Source organism: Pyrus communis, chromosome 15, assembly GCF_963583255.1.
Source record: "Pyrus communis chromosome 15, drPyrComm1.1, whole genome shotgun sequence".
Taxonomy (NCBI): Eukaryota; Viridiplantae; Streptophyta; class Magnoliopsida; order Rosales; family Rosaceae; genus Pyrus; species Pyrus communis.
In genome coordinates, this window is record NC_084817.1 from 21,846,675 (window position 1) to 21,871,007 (window position 24,333).

Genomic DNA, 24,333 nt, shown 5'->3' on the forward strand with positions numbered 1-24,333 from the left:
GCACAATTATCGTCCACATAGGCACTACGTCACGCTTTAACGAAGCTCTTGACAACCAACCTAACGGAAGTATGAATCTGAGAGAAAAATGTAACTTTCATATGAAATGAGTTAAAAATAAAACTTTAAGGATGAAAGTGTGTATTTTACGACACTTGATGATAATAATGAAAAAGTTGCCCTAAAAACTTATATATATTTATTTAATTGGCATGGAACGTCACTCATGTCACTTAAGTTTTTCTCCTGTCTGAGTTTGCACATGTTCCGGAGTTGGGTTGGACATCGTACGCTACAATAGTCGCAATCCTAAATTTCTGGGCTTGGTTCTCAGCTTAAACCCAATCTCAATTTTCTCTCAAACCCACTTTTGGATGTTCCACAGAACAAAACTTTCCAACAAAAGGAAAGAAAAAGACAGAGGGAGAGGGAGGAGGGTAGAACGAAGAAGGAAAAGAAAATCGGAAGAGAAAAAAAGAAGATGAAGGAGCCATTGGTGAGGACGAAGGTGTTAATTCGGCACTTGCCTCCGTCTCTGTCTCAGTCCGATCTCTTCGGCCAAATCGACCACCTGCTAGCCGACCGCTACAACTGGCTGTGCTTCCGTCCAGGAAAGAATAGGTTATGCCCTTTTCAATTCCTTTCAGTTCTCAATCATTTTTTCGTATTATTCCTGTTTCTTAGAAAAATTAGGTTTAGGATTGTAATTGAATTCGAATGGGGCTTTCATTTATGCTTTTTTTGTGGATTTTTTTATTGTTAATTGGAGCTTTTTTTCTGGCATTTTTTTGGGTAGCATTTTAAGTGGTTATTCATTTTTATACCTTTGAAAGCATGGATTTTTCGGCCCTTTTGTGGTGGATTGGGGAGATTGAACTTGTTTTATTATGTAGTGATATGTTTATTTCTTATTTTTTGCTCAAGGGGGACGAGAAAAGGATAAATTTGTGAAACAAAAAATGTTTTTTCATTATAGAATGGCTAATTATTTATTTTTGTTGAGTTTTTGGATATGATTATGGAATGTCGTTCAATGACTCATCTGTTTTTTGAATAAATTCTCCACTAAGCTTTGGTCTATGACCGTGTTGATAACAATAATAAATCAATATGGATGTATGGGGTTTTATAGGCAGTGCGTTCCTCATAGAGTTCCTACTCTCATACTTGGCCTAATCTCGATAGATAAATGTCGAAGGTGGTTTTGTTCCCTTTTGTTTTCAGTTGCTAAAATCAATCGTCAGGCAAGAAGGAAACTGAATATTTGAATTTTGCATTTTTTTTCTTGGAAATTATTATTAGCGCTCCAAAAGTTTCATTGTGCACGCCAAACTTTCTATATTTAGAAAGCAAAATACACTTGTGAGGAGTGCACAAAGAGATTTTTGGTGTGCCAATAACAGTTCCCTTTTTCTTATTAAGTTTTAATTTGAGTAGCCAGGTTGATATATCAATTTTGGTGGATTCGCATGTTTGTGGAACTCATGATAGATGGGGAAGTTTGGTTTTGCAAGAATCTGTGTTTTCCTATTTGTTTCTTGGCAAAGAAATGGAGAATAAGGATTTTTCTCATTTAAATAGTTTTCTTTGGAAATAATGTTGCAGCCAGAAGAACCAGAGGTATTCTCGGGCCTACATAGACTTCAAGCGACCTGAAGATGTTTTCGAGTTTGCTGAATTCTTTGATGGACATGTATTTGTCAATGAGAAGGGTAATTAACACTGAAATATGTTTATTTACCATGATATATTCTTATATATGAATGTTTTAATGAGTTTGTGTGATATTGATGTATTGAATTTTTCTTTGTTTCTCTTATATACTAAACTTGAAAGAGAGAAAAAATAAATTCCTGTCAAGAAACTGGTTGGGTATTGCTTGATTCTTGCAATGTAAAAGAATATGTGCACCTTGGTATTATAATTTCATTCTTATTTTGTTTTTGAAGCTTGAAACTAAATATATTTTCTCTTTCCAGGGGCTCAGTTCAAGGCTATAGTTGAATATGCACCCTCACAGCGTGTCCCAAAACCTAGTACAAGAAGGGATGGCCGTGAAGGGACTATATATAAAGGTGCTAAGTTAGACTAGTTTGATAGTACTCTAAAACATGATCGGGATTATTCAACTAACTGCTATATACTTGGCGAATGTAGATCCTGATTATTTGGAGTTCCTCAAACATATTGCAAAGCCTGTTGAGCATCTTCCTAGTGCAGAAATACAGCTGGAGAGAAAGGAAGCAGAACAAGCTGGTTAGTTATGCATTTACTGAAGGAATATCGGTACAAATTGTTTTGCTCAAGATTGAGAACTAATCCTCTGTTATTTTGTTAGGTGGTGCAAAAGAAGCTCCTATTGTTACACCCCTCATGGAGTATGTTCGACAGAAACGAGCTATTGGAAGTGGGACTCAGGTAATGGCACTACACTGTTTTTCTGTGTGTTTTTGTGCTGAAAATACAGTACAGAGCCCTAAATAATAAATAGACTAAGAACCCTTGTAATCTTTTTAACAACTTATGATTTCAGTCCCAAAAAAATAAAATTATCTGTTAACAAGTTACAGCTAATTTTTTTACTTCATTTTTTCTGTTAACAGTAATCCTTTCTCCAGATACATTCTAGTTTGTTATTTTCATCTACAGTTCCTTTGAGGTATTGAATATTTTGTTTGATCCTAGGTTTCACCTGTTGTTCGGAAGGTTAGAAGAAGAGTCGGGGCTGGCTCTGTTAGCAAACGTGGTTCACCTTCTACAAAACGAGTCTCTGAGAAGAAAAAGGCATGTGCCTCCATTATATGTATATTTTAAATTTATTCTCAAATATATGTTTTGTGGTGGTGGGTAGAGAGGTTTTTCATGCTTTTAGTTTCAGTAGAGCATGTTCATAATCACCTGTAAAGAGGGGTTTTGAGGGCATCTTTTGTCAATGAACCTTTCCTTTCAGTTATGATTTCTCCTTGTAGCAAAATATACCCTTGACCCCTTCTTGTTTTTTATTTATGTTTACCAATTCTTCTATTTTACCCTGTGACCACATGTGTCTGTATATATAAAAGTTAACAGAATTGCAAATGACCTTTTGTTGACACAGTACATAATGAAGGACAGTACTAAACAGACAAGTCGAAAGGAGAAGTCCACTTTCAATGTGGTGCCCAGGCGAGAGGATCAGTTGGCTCGTTCTAGTGGAAAAGAAACATTAGAAAATGAAATTGGTACTTAGTATTATTTTTCTGTTGATCTTTGTTGTTTCTTTTCCTAGGAGATGTTTTCAATTTAAAACAACTGGTGAATTTCTGTTGTTATGTGCATGAAGGAATTTCTGCCTCTAATTTTAGTTTGGAGTTGGTCGCTCTTTCCAGTATTGTTGGTTGCAAGTGATAATATCTCATAGTATGCGATTAGTGTGTGAAGTAATACCTAATCCCAAATTTCCTGAGTGGTTAGTCATGTAGATAAGGCTGTCAATGGCCAGATCAAAGATTGGTTGAATACAATTAGGTTCAAATATTTTACAGAAAATGTCTACGGTTCAAGCTCAAATTTGTTTCTGAATCCTATTATAGTTTGGTCAAATTTAGGATTATGTAAACGTGATTAGAATCATTAGATATAGATCTGAACTTGATTTTAAATTTTACGTGATGAAGTTTATATTAAATGAAATATTATATGAGCAATCAATTATTTAGATGAAAACATTGTTTCAAAACATTGGAAGTTGATCTCTTTCTTGGACTTTACTTTAACTGGAATGCAGTTGTCAAAACTGTTGTGTGGACCCAAATTTGGATATTACTTTAGTGATCTGGCTGAAATATAGACCTCTCTTCATGCTTTATCCATGCTGAATTGAAGCCACTTACAGCCCTAGTTTGAGATGATGGCAAACATGTATTCCCTTTGAATCCCCACTTGCGTCCTCTCCAACAAGTCCCAAATCTCTATTATTAGTTTTCCATGTATTTTTCTTGATGATACTTTCCCATTTACCTCTGAGTATTGTTGTGTTTATTGCTGATTGTAAGTTTGAACAATCCTAAACTAAAGAATAGTTTGATAGCTCTGCAAATTTGACCTAGCGCAGAATGATAAGTAATGTATCATGTAATTGAAGTTTCCAATATGAAAAATACTATCTGAAATGTTTTTTTTTTTTTTTTTTTTTTTTTTTTTGTAAAGAACCGAAATAAGGTTTTCCCCATCTTAGTTAATGTTTTCACTTGACTGAAATTTGGGGAGAATGAATTCCAATCTTCTTGACACACTAAACTAGATACCACAAAGAGAAAATATATGCGTCATTTTTCATATCGTTCTGCTGCGTTTTTATGTTTGCTAACTTGAAATTTCTGTCAATGAAGGTTCTCTTTCAGGAATCCCTGTGATTTCCGACTCTGGAAAGAAGAAAATCCTACTTATTAAAGGAAAAGAGCGTCAAATACCTCCTGTAAGTTCTATTGACTCTGTTGATTCGGATAATTATACTGTTTTTCAATTTATCACATGGACATGATCTATTATTATATCAGTCTTTTTATCATTTTGACTAGGTTGTAATGTTTTTTTTTCCCCAGGCTGAGGGTATGTCACAACTTGGAAGTTCTCCTGTTTCACATGCTCCGAAGCAGAACCAAGGGCGTGAGGTTAGTGGAAGATTGGTCAGAAGCATACTTTCAAACAATGAGGGACACCAAAGTCAAACTTCAACCGAAACTCAGCCTCAGCAAAAAGTTCAGAGTCTGAACGCAGATGTTAAGCGAGTATCTCGGCCTTCCAATGCAAGGTTAGGGTTGAATGGTCATGGCTCTACTAATGAACTAAATTCAATGAGCTCTGAAGGGGATAGAAAGAGGGGAACAGTTGATAGATTTACGAAGAAGGACACGCATGGTACAACTAGTGTTAGTGAGAGGCAAGAAAAAAATACACGAAACAAGGATAGACCTGATCGTGGTGTTTGGGCTCCTCTTCGTCGTGCTGATAGTTCACAGGCTAGTGATGAGCATTTACCATCCTCCGGGTTACAACGCCCTCGTTTGCTCTCTGATTCCATTGAAGGTATGGGCTGTTTCTGTAAATGGATGCGTAGGCTTTTGTGAGTCTATAAATGGTCTAATTTAGGAACATGACTTTTGTGTTAAATCATCTTGGGTCAAAACTCAATGGATGAATGCCTAATCTTACGGAGGAATACTGGATAGTTGTCATCTGGGAACCTACAGTCACTATCTGCTTGATTTTCTAGGTCCCTATGGAGAAGGGAAGGATGACTCTTCTTATGGAAGCAGGACTGGGGAAGTTATAAATCCTACAAGTGGACGTAATAGTTCTCATGTAGAGAATGGTTAGTTATATCTTCAAACCAAGATACTAACAGCTCTGAACTTATAAAATGTCATTTATTTGTTTATATTTTTAATTTAACACTTGTTTTTTTGTGATTAAAAATTTTGCTAAACCGACTTTTATACTTTGTCTAGGTTCACATAGACATTTTGGTCGCCGCGGAACAGGCCATAATATGAAAGATGATGGTTCTCAAAATGTAGGTGAGGGGAAGCCATCTAAAAGAGGTGCTACTGTTCATGGTGCCCCTGAGGTATGCATCACTTTTGCCATGTTGATTACCATATTATTTTTATTTAACCTTCCTTTTTTCTGAAAGTAGTAAGAATCTTTCACCGTTCACTAGCAGAAACAAGTGTGGGTTCAGAAATCATCGTCGGGTTCTTAGAACATCCAAGGCTGGTATGTACTGCATCTTTTGTTTTGTCCTACATACATCTCAAGTATAAGATCAAATGCATAGTTTATGGCTATTGCAACTGTTTATCGGGGCGGATATGTTTTTCAATCAAGGTTCTATAGCTTATTTGTGATTGGTAGTCGTAGATTATAATGGTTTGCTACCCTGTTCAAAGCAGATCACGTTATTCAGTCAGAACACTATTCGTCATATGTTCGAGGCAATCATCTCCGTTATCGTGGCTTAAGGCGACTGAAGACATCATGAAAATGGAGGCATACGTAAAAGGAGAGCTTTGTTTGTGCCAAATTACGGTATGTCCACGTGTTATTATTCTGAAGTGGTTCTCAACCCTGGGTTGCAATCTCACATGAATTTATTTATTTACCTTTTGGGATTGCAGACCAAATTTTCTTGTGGTATGATCCAATTTGTGCCGGATGGAAGGAATGCAGCATGCTCCAAGTTACAACCGCTGCAAACGCGACAAAAGTTTTTGAGATGGTTGGCTTTTTATCTTCAGTTTACGACTTTATCGTTATGCCATATGTACAGTTTAATTGGTGACGAATTTCATCACGTAAATTACTAGTTCGATTGTTGTGTGTACTTGGCGGACTGGTAGTGTCTAAGAACATCCACCTCTATGTACCTAACGACGACGATGAATGATGTGTACCATGTAACAAGGAATACTTTCGTGAAGAGAAATCATGAGTTATGGTTTAGCATTTTTTTTTTTTTAACAAACGATATTATTTACACTAAACGGAAGGGGGTGTACTCAAACATTCAGGGTATACAACCAAACACCGTTGAAAAATGACTCAAATTCAAGCCTCTATAAAGCCCACTGCAATTAAAACCTGATCAATCCAAGCTCAAAACAAATTAAAGCAGCAGCAGCAGCGTCCTGCTTTAGCTTCAACTCACCACCGGCGAGCAATGCTCGGCGATGATGAGATGAGAACGAGGAACATAACCCTCAACTTAACACAATGAAACCATGAGACATATAAAAAATAACCAGAGAATTTCTTTTGATCTATATGCTAACTAAAAAGAAATTGAAGGATCCAATTCGGCCGCCGTGTTCTACATACAACTATGGCCTTAGACTTCGTAGAGAACTGTTCAATCATCTATGTTTTGTTCTGTAACTGGAAGGTAAAATAAAGGAATCCCATTTGTGATACTTGTGAAGAAGCTACGGAATTTGAGCAATTTCCACCAGCATTTTGTGCAATGATTGTGGCTTTGAGAAGAACGGGCAGTGGTCGCTCCCTTTTATCTTGTACACTCCCTCCGGTGGGTTTTCCCTCACTAGCTTTTCTTGGACATCTGGTGACAGTGCCCGATCGTCTAGTGTTTGAATGAAGAACCGCCGGCTAGTTCCATAATTTTCAGGCGTCAAAGACAGTTTTTCCATGATCGGACCTAGTGGGATAGGTCTCATGGAAACCATGGCCAGAGCAACATCCTGGAAATGAACCAACTTCCGTTAAAATTATGTAATGGTACGTTAAATCAACTCACAAAAAAAACATAAGGTTCTACGACGGTAAAGAAACTCCAGTAAAGCCACACAACTTATATGTTATTGTCCAACATTAATGGAGACTAATCATTGTTAATGAGCTACAAAATATTTATAAAGTACGAACAAGACTCGCTTATATAATCGTGCCATAAGGTATCGACTCGTCGTTACTGAGCTACATATAAGCAGGAGATTACAATGGCCTACGTGCAATGTAAGGTCTGTAAGGAGAGAGCTATCTACACTTAATGAATCAGAGCATTTTCGTCTTCTCTCCTTCCGCTCTGGACTACACAAAACAAGATCTAGCACTACACCAAACATCTCTTCCAAGCTCATTGGTTTTCTTTTTCACTGAAGAGAGAATACCAAACTAGCTCTAAGGCGTAATAAAAATTAAAAAAAGCGGTTAAACATTCGTTGACATTTTGGAGGTACTGTGAATAATATTCTGCTCGCAAAATTTGCAAAACTTAAGCAAATGCTGTTTAAAATGAGAAAAAAAATACCAAGATAATATAAGAATAAAAAAGCTTAGACTACTTTAGTTGTAACTTGTAACATACCTTCGTATTAGATTGGTTGAAGTATAACCCTTTCATCTGCTCTTTCTCAAACATGAATCCGGTAGGAGGCTTTTCGTTCCCATTCCCATGAATCAAAAGCTTTGATCCTTGCATAAATTGTTCTGCAGAACCAAGCTGCAATACAGATTTCCTTCTTGAGAACACGAAATCGGAGAGCATATAGAAATGAAACTGTTTAAGTGAACTGCACCCCCAACACAAAATTTAGTAGCAAATAGAATGGGTAAATGGAAAGAATGAAATACACAAGTAATTTAATTTAACCCATGAGAAAGAGGCAGACTTGCTACTGAAGGATAAAGCGGCAACATGCCAATAAGGGGAAGAAAATGGCTTCCTTGAAAAGGAAAAACTAGTTTTCTCCTAAGTTACTTCAATAACCTTCATCACTCATAGGAATATAAAGAGAATTTTTGTAGAACAAAGGTGAAAGGATGCAAACATCCTCTTCAGTGTGCGGAGGTTCCGCGTGTATACATTGCAACATTACCGTATATATATTTACACAGACACCACACACAACAAATTCACTATAAGCTTGTTCGTTCAATTGGAATTCTTATGCAAGTAATTTTGCTGGATGGATTCAATAATTCTCAACAATATGAAGTTCAACACACGTGATGGCACAAAATAATTGCAACACCTTGGAATTTTGTGAAAAAGGATGAAGTATGTGGTGTTTTATAGAAGTAATCGTGGCATATGCTGAATCGTTACAATTTTCAGGCATGCACAACAAATGCTTAACTGATCTTATAGCCTGAACTGGTTCATTTTTAACTATTTACCTCTTCAGCAAACACATCAAAGGGTCTCTGGCCATCAGACACCATAGTAGCACAGATGAAAACTGCTTTTGAAATTTTCCGTGAAAAGTGCTCCAGTGCATAAGATACGCAGGCACCCCCACTACTGTGACCAACCAAGATGACCTGCACAAAAGTAATAAGCATTGAAGATTTGACAATATATTACATGCTTACAGTGAAGGAATGAAGAACATATCAGCTTGTACCTTTTCATCCTCTGGAAGATTTTGTAGATAGTCAATCAAAGGCTTCGAATACTCTTCCAGCGTAGCTACAGAGTTTGTATCTGTGAGATCAATACCAGAACCCTTGAGATCAAAAGTGATTGCAAGCAATCCCGCTTCCTCTAGTAGAGCAATTGTTTTGTACCAACACCATGCCCCAAATCCTCCTCCATGTACAAGAATGAACTTTTTTGACGTAAGCTTCTCCAAAAATTCTGGTCCCTGTAAAATATATGAAATCAGTAATCATGCCAACAACTCAAGGGAGGATGAACATGAACTGGTGCATGACCTCGTCCTCGTGGTAGTCAATTGCTATGGCAAAAGTTTCTTGACTGTAAAAATTAGAAAAGGAAGCAGACTAGAACCAAAAGAAAGGAATAGCAAGAAGTCGAAAATTTTATGGACGTTGAGAGTTGTTAAAAAACCATGTTGTGCATTATTATGTTCTAAAAGAGGAAGACTGGATTACCTTACGCTGTGTAAATTTTGAAACCCACAAAACAAAACATAAACACGTTACGCATTAAAGACCAGACGATGTCACGGCTATCAAAATTTCAAATACAAACTCTATTCTCAGTGTTCAATAAGTACACATTCTGACAGAAGCTAATATACATCATACAGAGGGCACAAAATTTATAAAAGGGTGCCTCCAGAATCTTGCTTAGTGACGAACCTGGGACATACTGTGAGATCCCACATTGCCCGGGGGAGAGGAGGTGATGTGCCTTATATGTACATGCTCACCTCCCTATAGTAAGACGAGTTTTGGGTGGAAACCCAAGAACAAATCCGTGAGGGCGTGGCCCAAAGCGAACAATATCTTACCATGTGGACTGGGTTGTGACCCATACAGCCAAATCTTTTAGGACAGCTTCAATCCAAATACAAACGTAACTGCTTTCTGTTTTTCTAGAAAAATATCGCCCTCCTGAAAAGGGAGGTAAAATTGTTTAACAGTATGGTGCTAGCAACTTTGGGGAAAATAAGGGACTCAGTTGGTCCATAACGGAAGGATCTGAATTCTTCGTTCGAGTTCCCCCAGGATTTGGCAGACTAATCACACTTAGTGCCACTAATTTTGGTTAGATACCATAAACGCGCTGCTCTCAACTAGCTAACGAAGGGATAATGAGTAAAAGTTGCATGGTTATCAAGAGAAAGTGAGAGTCTTGAAACACACTTTCTCTTCTAGGTAAAGAAAAGCAGTAGAATAATAAAATTTCAAGATCTATGAGTGCACAATCCACATAAAGTAGACCTGCTTTTAATAAGCACTTTTCAAACCATCATAGTAACGCAGTAGAATAATTCCCTACTTTTGCCACTTATTTCTTTAACTTGATGATTGATTAACTGTTGATTTTCACATATGATTAAGCACTTTTTAGCTTTAGCAAAAAGCTGGTTAAATCAAAATCATGAAAACACACTTTCATCACAGATCAAAATCATGAAAAGTCAAAAGTGGAAATCAACCTGCTTCACATTAGTCAATGGATCAGAGGCGAGTCTCCTGGAGCTTGTGGACCCCCCAATCCTCCTGGACATGGATCCATCAAACCTCTGCGACGATTGATGTTGTTGAAGAACCATAGACAGAGCTTGCCTGTGCAGCAAGTCTTCCTCCGCGACCAGTTTCCTCTGCGAGCGATTCATTCTCTTGCTTCTCGATCCATTTTCTTTGGTGTCCTTCTTTGACATGCAAATAAATCGATTACCCATTGTCGGATAAGCAATTCTAAGCACAACCCAGATTCGTTTTCGGCAAATTTCCCCAGAAAATGGGAGAAACTCAGCACATGTTCCTGGAAAATGATGTCTTGGTGAAGCAAGATGCAACTGTCTGTCCGTAAAGATGCAGTCTTTGGTACCAAAGCTGATGAACTTTCTATCCGTTTTTTCTTCTTTACTCTGTGAGAGAGAAAGAGAGAGAGAGAGAGAGAGAGAGAGAGAGAGAGAGAGAGATTAGGTGAGAGAAGTTGGTTGGGATTAACAAATAAGAACGTGTGCTGTGCAATGTGCGATGAAAAACTCTCTCTCCTCTTACTCTCTCTCTCCAACGGAAATATAGCTATTAATTGGCTTCTCCGTTTTCTTTCAACTTTTCAACGGTGGAAGGACTTCTGAAGGCTCTCTTTCCAGTAACCGAGTGGTAAATGGTAAAACGATAACTTCACTTCGCTCTTTGTTGTCTCTCTGCTAATTGGCCAGGGTGAAAATTGCGCGGTAATTTTCTAGTTGTGGAGCGTAACCGTACGCTGTTGGGTGGGCCGTGTGTGACGTGGCCTCGTGGTTGTTAAATGTTGGATTGTCAATTATTTAGTGATAAAAATTGCTGTAAACGAGATGACTTCATGCGCAAAACTTGGACTAAACGGAAAATGCATGTTGACCAAAAAAAACATACAAAGAAGATATTTTCCTTAAATTATTATTATTAAGGGCGGGGCGGAGAGGGGGGAGAAAGAGCGTCGCTTGGTGGGTCTCCTTACGCTCGCGAATGCCTCCTTTCTCTTTTCTGAAGTCTACAATAAAATTATTTATTAATTGAATATGAAATTATTGGTTTTTTGCTTGGTTGATTGAATATCTCTTTCATTGCCTATCGAGAGTAGCTTTAGTCTTAATCAGCCTTTAAGGAGTGAAGTGAATCAGGGATGATATAATAAGTTATGAAAGAATCGATTTAGAACGTATCCACTGTTTTAGCCATATTCGCAACACTCATCTTTTTAAGGGAAAGCTATAGCCCACAATCAAAGTATACTACCGGTTTTTAGCTGAGCTACCTGAACCACTTTCCAAAAGTATGTTTTCTTCGCCCCGTTTTGAAGTGAATTTGAACCACTGGCACAAGGATTTGCAGTCCTCTACTCTACCAAAATAGGTATCTAAAGAAAGAGGGGTGATGATTCGAAACTATTATAATAATTAAAATAAATGAGAGTTTCGAACTCGTCATGTTATATTTGAGCATCTTAATAGAGATATCAACTTAAAATGTTAATTTACTAGCATATACCCACATAAAAAGTGTATGAGGACATTTTTTTTAATATTTGAAGTGAAAGGAGAGGGAGTGGGAGGGAATGTGAGAATTCGAAGGGATTTTTTTAATATTAGAATCACATGTGAGTGAAGCTTAAAAAAAGTAGAATTTGCTTCGAGTAAAATTACATTACTGTTACGTTTGTTATATCTATTCAGTTTTGATTAGAAGAATAGAATGGTAATTTTATGGAACCTTGGTTAACAATTAAGGTTCTATTAATATATAGTTTAGATTTTATAGCTTATGTAGTGTCACATCCCAACCCAGGCGGGACCACTTCCCAGGTCTGCTCCACCACCGTAGCACGATATTGTCCGCTTTGGGCTCTAACCACGCCCTCATGGTTTTATTTCTGGGAACTCACACGAGAACTTCCCAATGGGTCAGCCATCTTGGGAATGCTCTCGCGCGCTACTCGCTTAACTTCGGAGTTCCCATGGAACCCGAAGCCAGTGAGCTCCCAAAAGGCCTCGTGCTAGGTAGGGATGAGAATATACATATAAGGATCACTCCCCTGGGCGATGTGGGATGTCACAATCCACCCCCCTTAGGGGCCCGATGTCCTCGTCGGCACACACGCGACCAAAGTTAGGCTCTGATACCAAATTGTCACATCCCAACCCGGGCGGGACCACTTCCCAGGCCCACTCCACCACCGTAGCATGATATTGTCTACTTTGGGCCTCAACCACGCCCTCACGGTTTTGTTTCTGGGAATTCACACGAGAACTTCCCAATGGATCACCCATCTTGGGAATGCTCTCGCGCACTGCTCGCTTAACTTCGGAGTTCCCATGGAACCCGAAGCCAATGAGCTCCCAAAAGGACTCATGCTAGGTAGGGATGAGAGTATACATATAAGGATCACTTCCCTGGGCGATGTGGGATGTCACATATAGCAACTTAACAATTTATAAAATCCCTTGTCAAATTAAAATTCTTTTTAATTACTAATAAAATTAAATTGGTCAGAATTTAATAGAAATAATCAATAAGTGAAGAAAGTACAGAAATATGTGGGCCTAGCATTTAAAAAAATAATAATAATATTGGCAATGTCTTCAAATTTGGTGGTAGAGTAGAGAATATCAATTTATGTAAGATCATTTTCAAAGGAGATGTCAAATATGTCAAATAGGATTAAAAGACATTCAAGTGTTCTCCAATGGATATATCATATATGATGTGGCATGTAAGTCATTTGACTCATTGCTTTCTAGCTGCCTTTTTTGACAGCAAATAAAGAAGGAATTAAATATATTTAATTTAATTTTTAATGCATGGGTCCCATTAACAACCAATAGAATAAAAACTAAAACTAATTTTGATTATTTTTTTAATAGTTAATATAACTCTAGGACCAATAAAATAATAAAATAAATATTTGACACATCCATTTGAAAATAAGAGAATTTAGCACTTGTATTCAATTTACCACATCAGCCATCAAATAAAATTTTGCCATACTATATCTGACATCTCCTTTGGAGATGCTCTAAGATTTTGGCATCTTTTTTGGGACCAAAAAACCACCTTTTGTTTATCAAGATAGTATGTAAGATTTTTTATATCTCCTTTGGAGATATTCTAATATATTGATGCAGTGAATGATAAATTAGTACCACCACAAATAGTTATGATGGCTGGTGTGACTTCTCATTCTTCAAAGAACATGACTAAGGCTTTCTTAATTAGGTTGCATTGTAACTACAATATGTTTTCTTTAGTTTTAATAATCTCTTGTATCAATGAGCATATATCTCCTTATTTAAAGGACTCCATATGTAAGATTAAGAAGTGAATTAAAAAAAAAAGTAATCTAAGAAGAGAGTTTTCTCCTTCCCTAAATCAAGTGTGAGGCTTGGTTGTGTCGAGTGAATCCACAAGTAGCGACGTCGAGTGATTCCGTTGCTCCTAGTTGAGTAATTCCCAAGTTACTACCCCTGTCTCTTCGAGGCTCTTGGTCCTTACGATTATATATGACTTAATATGAGGAAGTCATAAGATTGGATGAGGACATGTGGCACTATGTGTATAGTGTAGAATCTTATAAAAAAATTTCACCTGGGGGAGTTGCACAGAGTTAACTACTTTTCGGGTGAATAGTAAAGGCAATTCAATGCCATTGCCATTGTCCTTCCTCAACGGGTGAAATTGTTCTAAGAGCATCTCCAATAGAAGTTTCTATTTAGGGACTCCCACCATCACTTTTGAGTACTCATTTAGAGTGCATTTTTGCTCACCACAATTTAGTGTGGTGTATGCTCATCACCCTATTTATCACCGTTAGATGAGTTTGAATTTCAATATTTATGCTTATCCACTACACGAATGAAACATGAAATCGATGTTTCGGAAGCTTCACATGAGGTAAGACTTCATATTTTTTATTGTTTTAGTGATTTTGATGACATCGATAATTATTCAATCTTGCTTTTGATGCGTTATTCAAGCTTCTATGTTCGTATTCATCTTTTAGGGATTACATGAAGACTTAAACACCTAAAATTACCATCAAATATTAAAAACAGACGACACGGGTTTTAATGATGGAATTGAAAACAACTCACATATGCTTTAAATCCCAAGCGGCATATTTTGTCAAAATTATAGTCGCCATTTTTTGTCCAAATTAAAAGCTTAATAAGATTTGAGAAATGTGGGATGTATAGAAAATATGGGGTGCATGTAGAAAATGTAATGTGTCTATTAAGAATGTGGGGTGTGAGGGTATTATGGGGAAATATGTGGGATGTATTAAGATAATTTTTAATTGAAAAAGCAAATGTGGGGTGTATTAAGTATGTGGGGTTTTTTTTAACAATTTGTGGAGTGTTAATATAATAAGCCTTTTAAAATTCCTTAATAATCTTAATTCTTCATCCCAAACAGAGTGTTAGGTTAACCAAACAAGAAAATTTACAAATTTTAGAAAATAAAATTCTATTGTTTTAAGATTCATCAATAATCTTAAATTTCATCATCTAACCATAAGTTATACTACTATTGAAGATGAAAAAGTTGCACATTCGTTCCCTTAAGTCCCTATCGAATAGTGACATGAAATTTGCCGGTGATCGAAAAAAGATTTCAGCCAAATCGACGGTGGCAAGATTTCGGCCATAACGACGGTGGCCGCGGGACAATTTATGGCACTAGTTCTGGTGGCTCAGTCCGGTCTAGTTCAGAACCAAACCAAACCGAGCCTAAATACACTTTTGTGCGATTATCTTCGTTAATCGTCATAAATCTCAATCGTATTTATTATGAAAAGTTGAAAACCAAACTGTTCAGGTATAAAAGCCAACCACAACATACGTGAATTTGAACAACAGATGAATGAATATTCACTTCTGCACAATATGTTGATAGAAGAGTTGTTACTTCTCCATCCAGCTCCCGTCCCACATGCGCAAATGATAGAGCCAACAAAACCCTAGCCGCGAAGTGTTGCCCGAGGGACAGCTGGTAAACCCAATTCGTCCTCAGCCTGCCAGCATTGGATTTTAAACAAGAATTAGCACAACGGAAAGCAATGATGTGGAGCATGCAAGTGCAACTACCGATACCACCACCCATGTCAATGCAGAATCATTGGCAGCCAAGGCCAAAGACTTGCCTCTTTTGTTCATTAACGTTATGAAGTAAAAAACAAAGTTCAGAGTTTGACTGATCGTTTGGCATTCTAACCACAAAGTAAACATCCAATCCAGCAAACAAAATCAAGGCACATATACCTGGGCATTGGATCTCCCAGCCGGAGCTGTTGCCTGTCCTGTGGGTGCTGAAGGCAAGCGGAGCTCCGCATCCAAGTCCGGTTCAGCATCAGGCTGGAGATAGGAGGGAACCCCATCAGCTTCTGTTTCCATACCCATGTCTGCTTCTAAAGCATCCAGCTCTGCATGCCAAATCGAGAATACAGTAAGACAATTGGAAACAGAACCATCAGAACACAGAATCATATATGTTGATGCTTTGAATGCGACCAGAATAGATCTTAGCAGCACACAAGATGAACAAGGTCTCCCCTAGCCTATAGTCTAAAGATTGGTTGTCCAAAATCGATCAGAATGATTTCGAACATGTATGAAATTCTGAAGCCAGTATTTCCTTCAATAGTTGGGAACTCAAATGATTTCTAAGCTTACCACCCATAAGATCTTCCTCATCAATGTCATCAGGAACACTATAGCTTCTGCCAAGGGTCTCTTGAATTTCATTGCTCACATCCATCAGGTCCATCATTTCATCTTGCAAATTCTACAACAATCGAGTATTCACATGTTAGAAAGATATGCTTTCAAACGTAGCTAGTATGGAAGCAAGAGAACAAAAACAGAAAGAGACTACTGACATCAATATCTTGAATCTTCACGGTTTTCATCATTCCTTTGAGCTCCTTGTTTGCAGACTTCAGAGCTGTCATCTGTGTAAAACACATCAATGTTATATTCCAAACAAAAGTATTCTTATGGCAGAAAATATGCCTCCATTGCATCTACATTTTGAACCCTAAATGGATACCAGGAATGAATATAACGGAATCTAGGCTTTATACCAATCACATAGTTATAAGCAAAAAAAAAAAAAAAAAAACCCCCAAGACACAAATGGTCCATCTCCTACCTCTTATGAGGTAGGCAGCAGGTTCCAATCAGGGGACAGAAAAAGCTCCTCCTCAACAGCCTTGAAGTATGCCCCTTGGGGCACTACCAAGGAAAACCAATAATTTTAAGGTGAATTTAGTATATCCCCTTTGCAACCAAATTTGATGTAGAATAGAGTGACTCCAGCATGTAAATCAATAATTAACCCTTTAATTTGGGCATCCTATCTATCTCTTCTTCTTCTTCTTCTTTTTTTTAGGTACTTGTTGTTGAGAGGAAAGAGGGCATCTAATCCATCTAAATACATGTCATAATCACAACAGACTGGGTACCCTATCCCCAGCCTTTAATGCTAAAGGGCTTCACCAATACAATGAAAGCAGTTCATCACACAATGTCATTTGTTGTGTTGAGCTATGTCATTCATTATTCTCGTATCCTCACATTTGAAAATCAAAACAATCCAACACATGAATAAACATTGTGTTAATCACAGAACTTAACAGAATAGGACATTACCGTTTGCTGAGCATCTTTTATACCCTCTGAAGCAAAGGAAACTTGATCAAGGTTAAATGTCTGATTATACAGCATGTCCCGTTGTCCTTCATACCTGTCCAGAAGCTCAACGAATTATACCAATCATCAAAGAAAAAAGGATAATGCAAATTGATTCACGTAGTATATTCACCCCATTCCTTAAAAGTTGCAACAGATATCTCAATAATTCTAAATTCCAAAGAGAACGATCTCATCATTCAGTGAAAAATTTAAAATGACATCATCAATAGTGAAAAATTTTCAAATTTTAAATTAAATTAAATAAAAATTAAAAAAAATTTAAAATTAAAAAAAAAAACCATTTAGCGCAATGTTTTTGCAAATCTACCATTATGGCCCTACTAATATTGAAAAAGGGCATGCACTAATGTCCTCACATGCAGATTGTAACCTAACCTACTGGACGTAATGAACCAATGATGCTATAACTGTTTGTATTTGACAGATTTCTTTTTCTCATTGAGGCTAGACCATGCAAAGACGCTGTAAACTTATGCCAGATTTCTAGCTGCAGGACACTCCAGGAAAACTGAGTGTGTGTACAGACTCATGCATGCTTACTTTGTATTCTATTTGACATTCTTCTAGCACTATTGCGCAACCGTAAGTTGCTCATCATGTTTTTTAATTTCTTTTTTTTTTTCAATAATTGTCTTCAATTAACCGCTTAAAGTTCACTCCCAAGTCCCAACCGTTCTTAAGTCATAGAAATGTTTAATCATTGTCACTCCCTAGCTTTTCCCATAGTCAAAATAAACCAATCTCAAAATCCTCACAAATTTCATATGAATGAAGAAGAACGATTGACATGCAATAAATATGAGATAAACCGCTGAGGGGAGCAATAAACCCGTAACATGGAAGGGACAGGGGACCTACATTCGTTTCTGCTTGAGAACCCTCATGGCTCGAGACTTAACAGCTTCTTGTGCAGGACCGGGCCTTGTCTTCTTGATTTGCTCTTTGTATCTATTCAGTTCAACATCAAGCTTTTTGATCTTTTCGTCGACTGTTTCGCCTCTTTTATTGATCTGTTACAAAATAATGTCTACTTCCTCAACAGTTGTAGCAGAAATAATACCAAACGAAACTACAAAAGCTAACTATTGAAACAACAGTTTCTCGGAAACCAAGCATGGCGTTTAGTTACAAGAACTATCGATTCTAAAGCTGGTGAAAGTGATTTGACTAAACCTTCAAGCTCTTGATTAGAGTAAAAACCATCGATTCTACAACTACCCAATTTTTACTATTATTCGTTTTGGTTTAATTAAACCTAAACATATTAAAGCAATAAATTGAAATCCCCAATCCCGACATAATTACAAATAGAAAGCGCTGATAATCCCAACCCTAATTAAATTATGTGATACCCAACCCAACAATCAATCAGGAGAAAGAGAGGGGAAACAAACCCTATCGGAGGCATCGCCAACAGAAGGTGGGGGCTCTTTGTCTTTCTTGACACCAAAGACCCTCTTCATCTCTCTCTTCCCTTACTTTGCTTGTTGCCCGCCTCTGAACCGACGGAGAGAGGGAGAGACGACGACGGGGGATTCCACCAAACAACGCAGACACAGACAGAGTGATTAGAAGAGAGAGTGTATGTGAGAGAGATCCAGATCAAAGGTAGAAGAGACTTTGAGTTGAATCGGTGCAATTTTGGGATTTCATCTCTATCTCAATGCTGGAAAAGTAAGGATCTTTCGCGGTAGCGTACGAGCTTTCATTATTTCTTCGCAACACGTTACATCATTGGGAAAACCAAAAGGGTCGGGTCAACCCGATCAGCCCAACTCTCTCAAACCCAATATTCGACCCACTTTGTTGTGTCAATTCTCTGGTCTTACCTTTTTGATAAAATTGTAGAAATAGTCTTTCAACTTTAACCTAATTTGAACAATGGTCATTTAACTAAAAATTCATAACCATTAGTACAATTGGGTTAAGGTTAAGGGACTATTGCTACAATTTGATTAAAGTTGAGGGACTACTTGTCCAATTGAGTTAAAGTTGAGGAATCATTACTACAATTTTTTTATTTGATTCAACTTCATGTGCACGTGACTCATTTTGACAGAAGTTTTAATGGAGCTAACGAAAATTACTATAACTACATGTTTTGATAAGTTAAGAAATCAATGATTTCAAATTTTTAGTTAATGGATCATTATTCCAATTAAGTTAAAGTTGAGGAGTCGTTGCTACAATTTTCTCTACTTTTTTTAGGCTTATTTTCATAATGCCTCATGAATCTTAAACTTCATTCCATTTTCCACCATAGAATAAAGATATTGTCGCTTTACACTGAATTCCGTCTATTCCATCCAAAATGACGTCAAATATGCTAACGTGTAAATTGTAAACGAGAAAGTTGCTTACATAAATACTCGGAAGTGGTATGATTAGTCATTGGTTATTTGTGTTTTTAATGTTCGTGAATTAGATAGTACCAAAAAATACAAAAAAGTCCGCATGTTGGCCTGGAGTTTTGTTTTGATGGTTCGATTTTGTTTCGTTTTAGCATATTGCGATCTTCCTCTTTGACAAAATTGTTTACAAAATAAGTTACTCAAGTTGCACCAATAATAAAGGATTAAAGAGAGATTATTGACATTCCGAAAAAATATTCATGAAACCACGTAAAATACATACATGTAAAATGCATGAAACCTCTTAAGTGTGAAGAAACTTTTTAGTGTGCCGAAAATACGACTCGATATCCAACCAATCTAACTACTTGTATTACGAGACACTTGAGAATCCAGCCATGTACTGGCATGCTTAAAAATTTCTCACAAGTGTGCCACTAACAATATCGCATTATATTCTGCGCACACAAATAGAAGCCATGCATTCCAATTTCAAACAAAACCACAATACACCCCATGGATAGATACTGGTTTAGTGGTATTTCTCTTCCAACGTTGAAATATGTCCCAAGTTCATATCCCATTTTCCAGCTAATGAAAAAAATTAAAAGAAAACTGTAACCATTTGAATTCAAATTAAGAGTAACATTCATGACAAGTAACAGAGTCTACAGAGAGCCTATCATCGCTTGCAGCACTTCAACACTCCGCCGTTATCTAAAGATTATTGTAATCCAAAGCGTTTTTCGTTAAGAGTACGTTCCAAACGGGGAAACCACATCGAGAAAGTACATCCAAACAATTCATGGTCTAAGTTCTTCAAAGGAAGCAGGAAACACCTCTCAAATTGAGCAACTATTTAGCCCAGATTATTACATACCAAATTTGAACAAAGCGAGAGACGCATTTAGTTATACCTTCTAGCATCGCATTTAGTTATGCCCCTGAAAAAAAAGGGAAACTCACAATTAGTAACAGTATAGCATTTAGTTTCTAAACCGTATCAATGTCCACAAGCAATTAAAAGAATGTTAAAGGAAAAGTGCCACTAATGTCGGCAGAAGTAGAAGTATAGTTGTCTTGGTTGTTTAGAACTTTAAATGAATATTGTCACATGCAGATTGCTTATGCAAATAAAGCCGCCTCAGCAGCCAGCAGCATAGTTAGTTTCTGTCCAAACCTGCAGCATAGTTAGTGAGTGGCTGTTTTGTTAGTTAGGAATCTTGGATCGGTACTATTCTCTCTTGTAACAGAAAACGTCTGTGAAAGATAATGTAATCCAATCTTGAATTGAAGCAATAAATCCTATTTAGGTTCTCTTTCGAGAAGAAAATTCGAACATGGGAAATGAAGACCAACAGATGCTCCGGTTAGAAAATGAGATTAAAGACAGAGGCTCAAGGCAAAAGAGATAGAAGAAGATCTAGGAATACTTGAACAGAGACTTTAAGAAAAGACATATGGTACTTCGAGCTAAGGGAAGATTTGGCGCTGAAAGCAGTGGTGTTCTATATGATTCAGACAGCTGAGCCCAGGCTTTCTTGTTGTTGTATTTCTATTCAATCAGCATTTTGCAAGTTATTCAATTGCCCTGCCAGTGACGCAGAGTCATTTTCCCAAGTGATTAAGCACATCATTCATTCACTATTTTCATTGTCTTCTTAGTCCATGACATCATCCAATTCGGTTCTTCCTGTGCTTTTGTTGAGGCACAGTACACCCATGATATCAATAACCACCATTCTCAAGGAAAAACATAAAGGGAGTCCCAAAGCAACATCAAATGCCCATCATCAGAGGGTGTTAAAAGTGGCCAGTTTCTCTTTTATCCAATGCATACAAGACACGTAACCTATAATACCTTGAGCACATCTGGAGGCCTTTAAAGATATATAGCGGAGCATATATGTGGGTAATATCTATACAATCCTAAAAGAATAATGATTGAAGGTTGTGAAAGGTAAAACCAAAAAGCACTAACTTGCAAAATCATCCAAGTCACAATAGAGGTATAAAATCAGAGTCATAACAAGAGAAATGAAAAACACCCGACTCTTGCAGAGAAAATGGTACTGACCGAGCTAGTCTTATTTGGTGGATTTAGGATCATTCTTGAGAGCGTAACCAGGAGGGGAATAGATGACAGCTGCGGCCATGGCTCCAGGAAAGACCACATACTTGGCCAAGGCTGCCAGTTTTGCCACTAGTGGCTCTCCCCTCATCAATGCCATTCCTCTGCTTAGCTGAGAGTCTGTAACACTTTCTTCAACCAAATGCATACACTCAACACAAATGTCCAAAGAAACACACAATAAAAGTAAATATAAAACAAAGATAAAACATGATATTTTCTGGAGCCTACAGATTCCCACTTTCTAGGACCATATAATAAAATCAAAACCATATTCCATCAATGGACCAGATAATAAGGGGGCAACTACAGAATCCCATCAAATATTTAAAAGGTTCCAACCTTTGAAGCACGAGAATCTAGCATGAGTACATTTATTATCTAACGTTATAACTTACTAACTTCAAGCATTGTTTCCATTTTGTTTTTTTATTTTTAGCATTCTGTCCAAAGTTCTATGTAACTGTAATTAATGGTCAAACTTACAATCCAATCTCAAACAGTATGTTATTCTCTGCTGAAGGGATCCATCTCACCAGTTCACAAAATCGAAAGAAGGTTGATTTCTATTTAGCTAGGTATCCAGAACATTTTGCTGCTACTATGGCAATGATAGGTTAACTGAGAAACCTTAATAATCAAATGCACACCAATTTTTTTTCTATTTTAATTGAAGAAGAGCCGGCTATAGAGTTGCAGATGCCCAAGTCTCACGATACGATTCAGATATCATTTTTGTTGGACATTAGTTTGCACGAAAAAACTCGAGGACATAGAAATACAATCACATTTGCTAATGTTATATGGAAGAGGACATAAGGGTGATGTCTATGAATAATGATTTCTGTCCAGGATCTCTTAAGGCATGTTGCACTTTTTTCATAAGCTATTAAACCTTAAAATTGTAAACCTCAATACGACACTATAAAAGCACTTGAATAGAACTAAACTGGTAACACAATCATCACAAGGATGATCGTTCATTCATTTGTTTCTCACCGCCGCCAACTGAAACAGTTCGGTATTTTCAATTAAGTAGGTTATGTTCCGTTCTTTATTATCCATGTGGTAAAGAGAGAGAAAAAGGGCATCAGCGAACAATCCAAATCTTACAGTTGGATTTTAGAAGAGGGAGATGCTGGACATCAATCAACCCAAAACAAGCAACATCCCAGAAACTAGGCTGGGCAAGGTGTGAATTAGCTTGGTACGAGTCCCAGACCACGCACCTGAACCAATGTTTAGACATGATCTGGTCTGGTTTGACTTAGGCAGCAAACTAACAACCTAACCGAACCAAACCTATCGGCAAAGTGATCAAATTTACTTGGCCGATTTGATCGGTTGGGGCCCTGAGCCCATTGTTTTATGTTCTTCAATTTTTTACCAATTTAGGCCACAAATAAACAATTACACAAATGTACAATAATCATCAACCCATAACACCTTAAAAATGAATCCGTAAATTCGAATTAAGAAACCAAACAAACAATTAACCAAAAGCATACAAACCGAAACCGAAACAAGAACAAAAAGCAAATAAACCAGATACAATATCAGTTTAGACCCAAATCATACTAGTAAATTTTAACGCTCAAGCATATTGAATTCGATTAATACTAGTGATCATCACACAAAAATATATATTGCTTTGCCTGTTTTCAAAATTAATAATTGAAAATTATTCAGTTTATTCTTTTCCCTTTCCAGAGAAACAAAATTTAATAATCAAACGAAATCCATCAATACAAAAGGAATGAAAAGTACAGTATTTGATTACCAAGTAAGACGGAGCAGATGATACTGTGGTTGCGGTAGCGGTGGAGATTGAGAGGAGGGAACTCAGTCGCAAGATGGAGATAGAGGGGCGGAGGGCAGCTGACTGGAGACGGCGAGATGCAGTGTGTAGGGAGGGTCCCTCTAGACACCAGACCTTCGATTAGTATTGTGGGAAAATTCTACTTTGCCCCCGCAATGCTGTTCTCCATCCCCAAATATCCTTTTCACCAAATATTCCAATTTTACCATTAAATTGAATTTCATGAAAGGAAAAAAAACGTTTTTTTTTATAAATTAATTAGCATATACCCCACACTTTGTATGTGAAAATAATTTTTATTTTTATTTTTATTTTAGAATGGGAAGGAGAAATGAAGAAAAAATGAATGAGGATTAGAGAGAGAAGTATTATTTTTTTATATTTTATTTCTCAAAATTAAAGGATGTTAGGATCACCTTTGGATGAGGCTTTGAAAAAAAAAACTGTAAAATTTAGTTTGTGTGAATTTACTTTATTGTCCATAATTTTGTTTTGTGGTAGAAGACAAAATTGTATTGTTACCATCTCTTGGTTGACAAAGAGGGTTTTTTTTTATTAATGTAGTTTTAGATAATTCACAACATTGATGATTTGACTCGTTTGGAAATGTTTTTAAAGTTACTGAAAACGCTTTTGATGAAAGTGTTTCTTGCCAATGCATTTCCATGGTGGGCAGATGAGTGATGGGTGTGTTTTGGTCGTGGCGACGAGGGTTGTCATTTAGGGGCAATGGCAAAAAAGAGCATTCTTAGAAAGTAGGAGTGGGCAACAAGCCTCAGTTTTGACCCCGAATCGCTGCCGTGCACATCACTTATGTTGGACAAAGATCATTTCTGGATCTCAATATCTCAAGTCCAAGGACTA

General features: G+C 37.1%; 3 protein-coding genes across 4 annotated transcripts; 1 reads left to right on the top strand and 2 right to left on the bottom strand.

Moving 5' to 3' along the window:
• The first annotated feature begins 290 nt into the window (after positions 1–290).
• Positions 291–6,483, top strand: LOC137717676 (regulator of nonsense transcripts UPF3-like). 2 transcript variants are annotated; one of them, XM_068457113.1, is made up of 14 exons: positions 291–621; positions 1,606–1,712; positions 1,980–2,075; positions 2,158–2,256; positions 2,339–2,418; positions 2,686–2,784; positions 3,098–3,221; positions 4,371–4,456; positions 4,584–5,067; positions 5,255–5,353; positions 5,490–5,608; positions 5,702–5,757; positions 5,934–6,069; positions 6,159–6,483. In XM_068457113.1, exons 1-12 carry the CDS (start codon positions 482–484, stop codon positions 5,741–5,743), a joined length of 1,575 nt encoding a protein of 524 aa, XP_068313214.1. In that variant the 5' UTR covers positions 291–481; the 3' UTR covers positions 5,744–5,757; positions 5,934–6,069; positions 6,159–6,483. The 2 variants fall into 2 exon arrangements, with proteins under 2 accessions (XP_068313214.1, XP_068313215.1); XM_068457114.1 differs by having other exon boundaries at positions 294–621; positions 5,705–5,757.
• A 91-nt stretch (positions 6,484–6,574) lies between these two features.
• On the bottom strand, positions 6,575–10,905 carry LOC137718325 (putative methylesterase 14, chloroplastic). Its single transcript, XM_068457849.1, has 5 exons — positions 10,404–10,905; positions 8,901–9,140; positions 8,674–8,817; positions 7,862–7,996; positions 6,575–7,235 (listed from the first exon to the last, which is right to left on the bottom strand). The coding sequence occupies exons 1-5, from the start codon at positions 10,647–10,649 to the stop codon at positions 6,963–6,965; spliced, it is 1,038 nt and encodes a 345-aa protein (XP_068313950.1). The 5' UTR covers positions 10,650–10,905; the 3' UTR covers positions 6,575–6,962.
• Positions 10,906–15,214: 4,309 nt separating this feature from the next.
• On the bottom strand, positions 15,215–18,777 carry LOC137718090 (vacuolar protein sorting-associated protein 60.1-like). Its single transcript, XM_068457602.1, has 7 exons — positions 18,563–18,777; positions 18,027–18,178; positions 17,106–17,199; positions 16,334–16,405; positions 16,128–16,239; positions 15,717–15,877; positions 15,215–15,469 (listed from the first exon to the last, which is right to left on the bottom strand). Exons 1-7 carry the CDS (start codon positions 18,629–18,631, stop codon positions 15,416–15,418), a joined length of 714 nt encoding a protein of 237 aa, XP_068313703.1. The 5' UTR covers positions 18,632–18,777; the 3' UTR covers positions 15,215–15,415.
• Between the last annotated feature and the right edge of the window lie 5,556 nt (positions 18,778–24,333).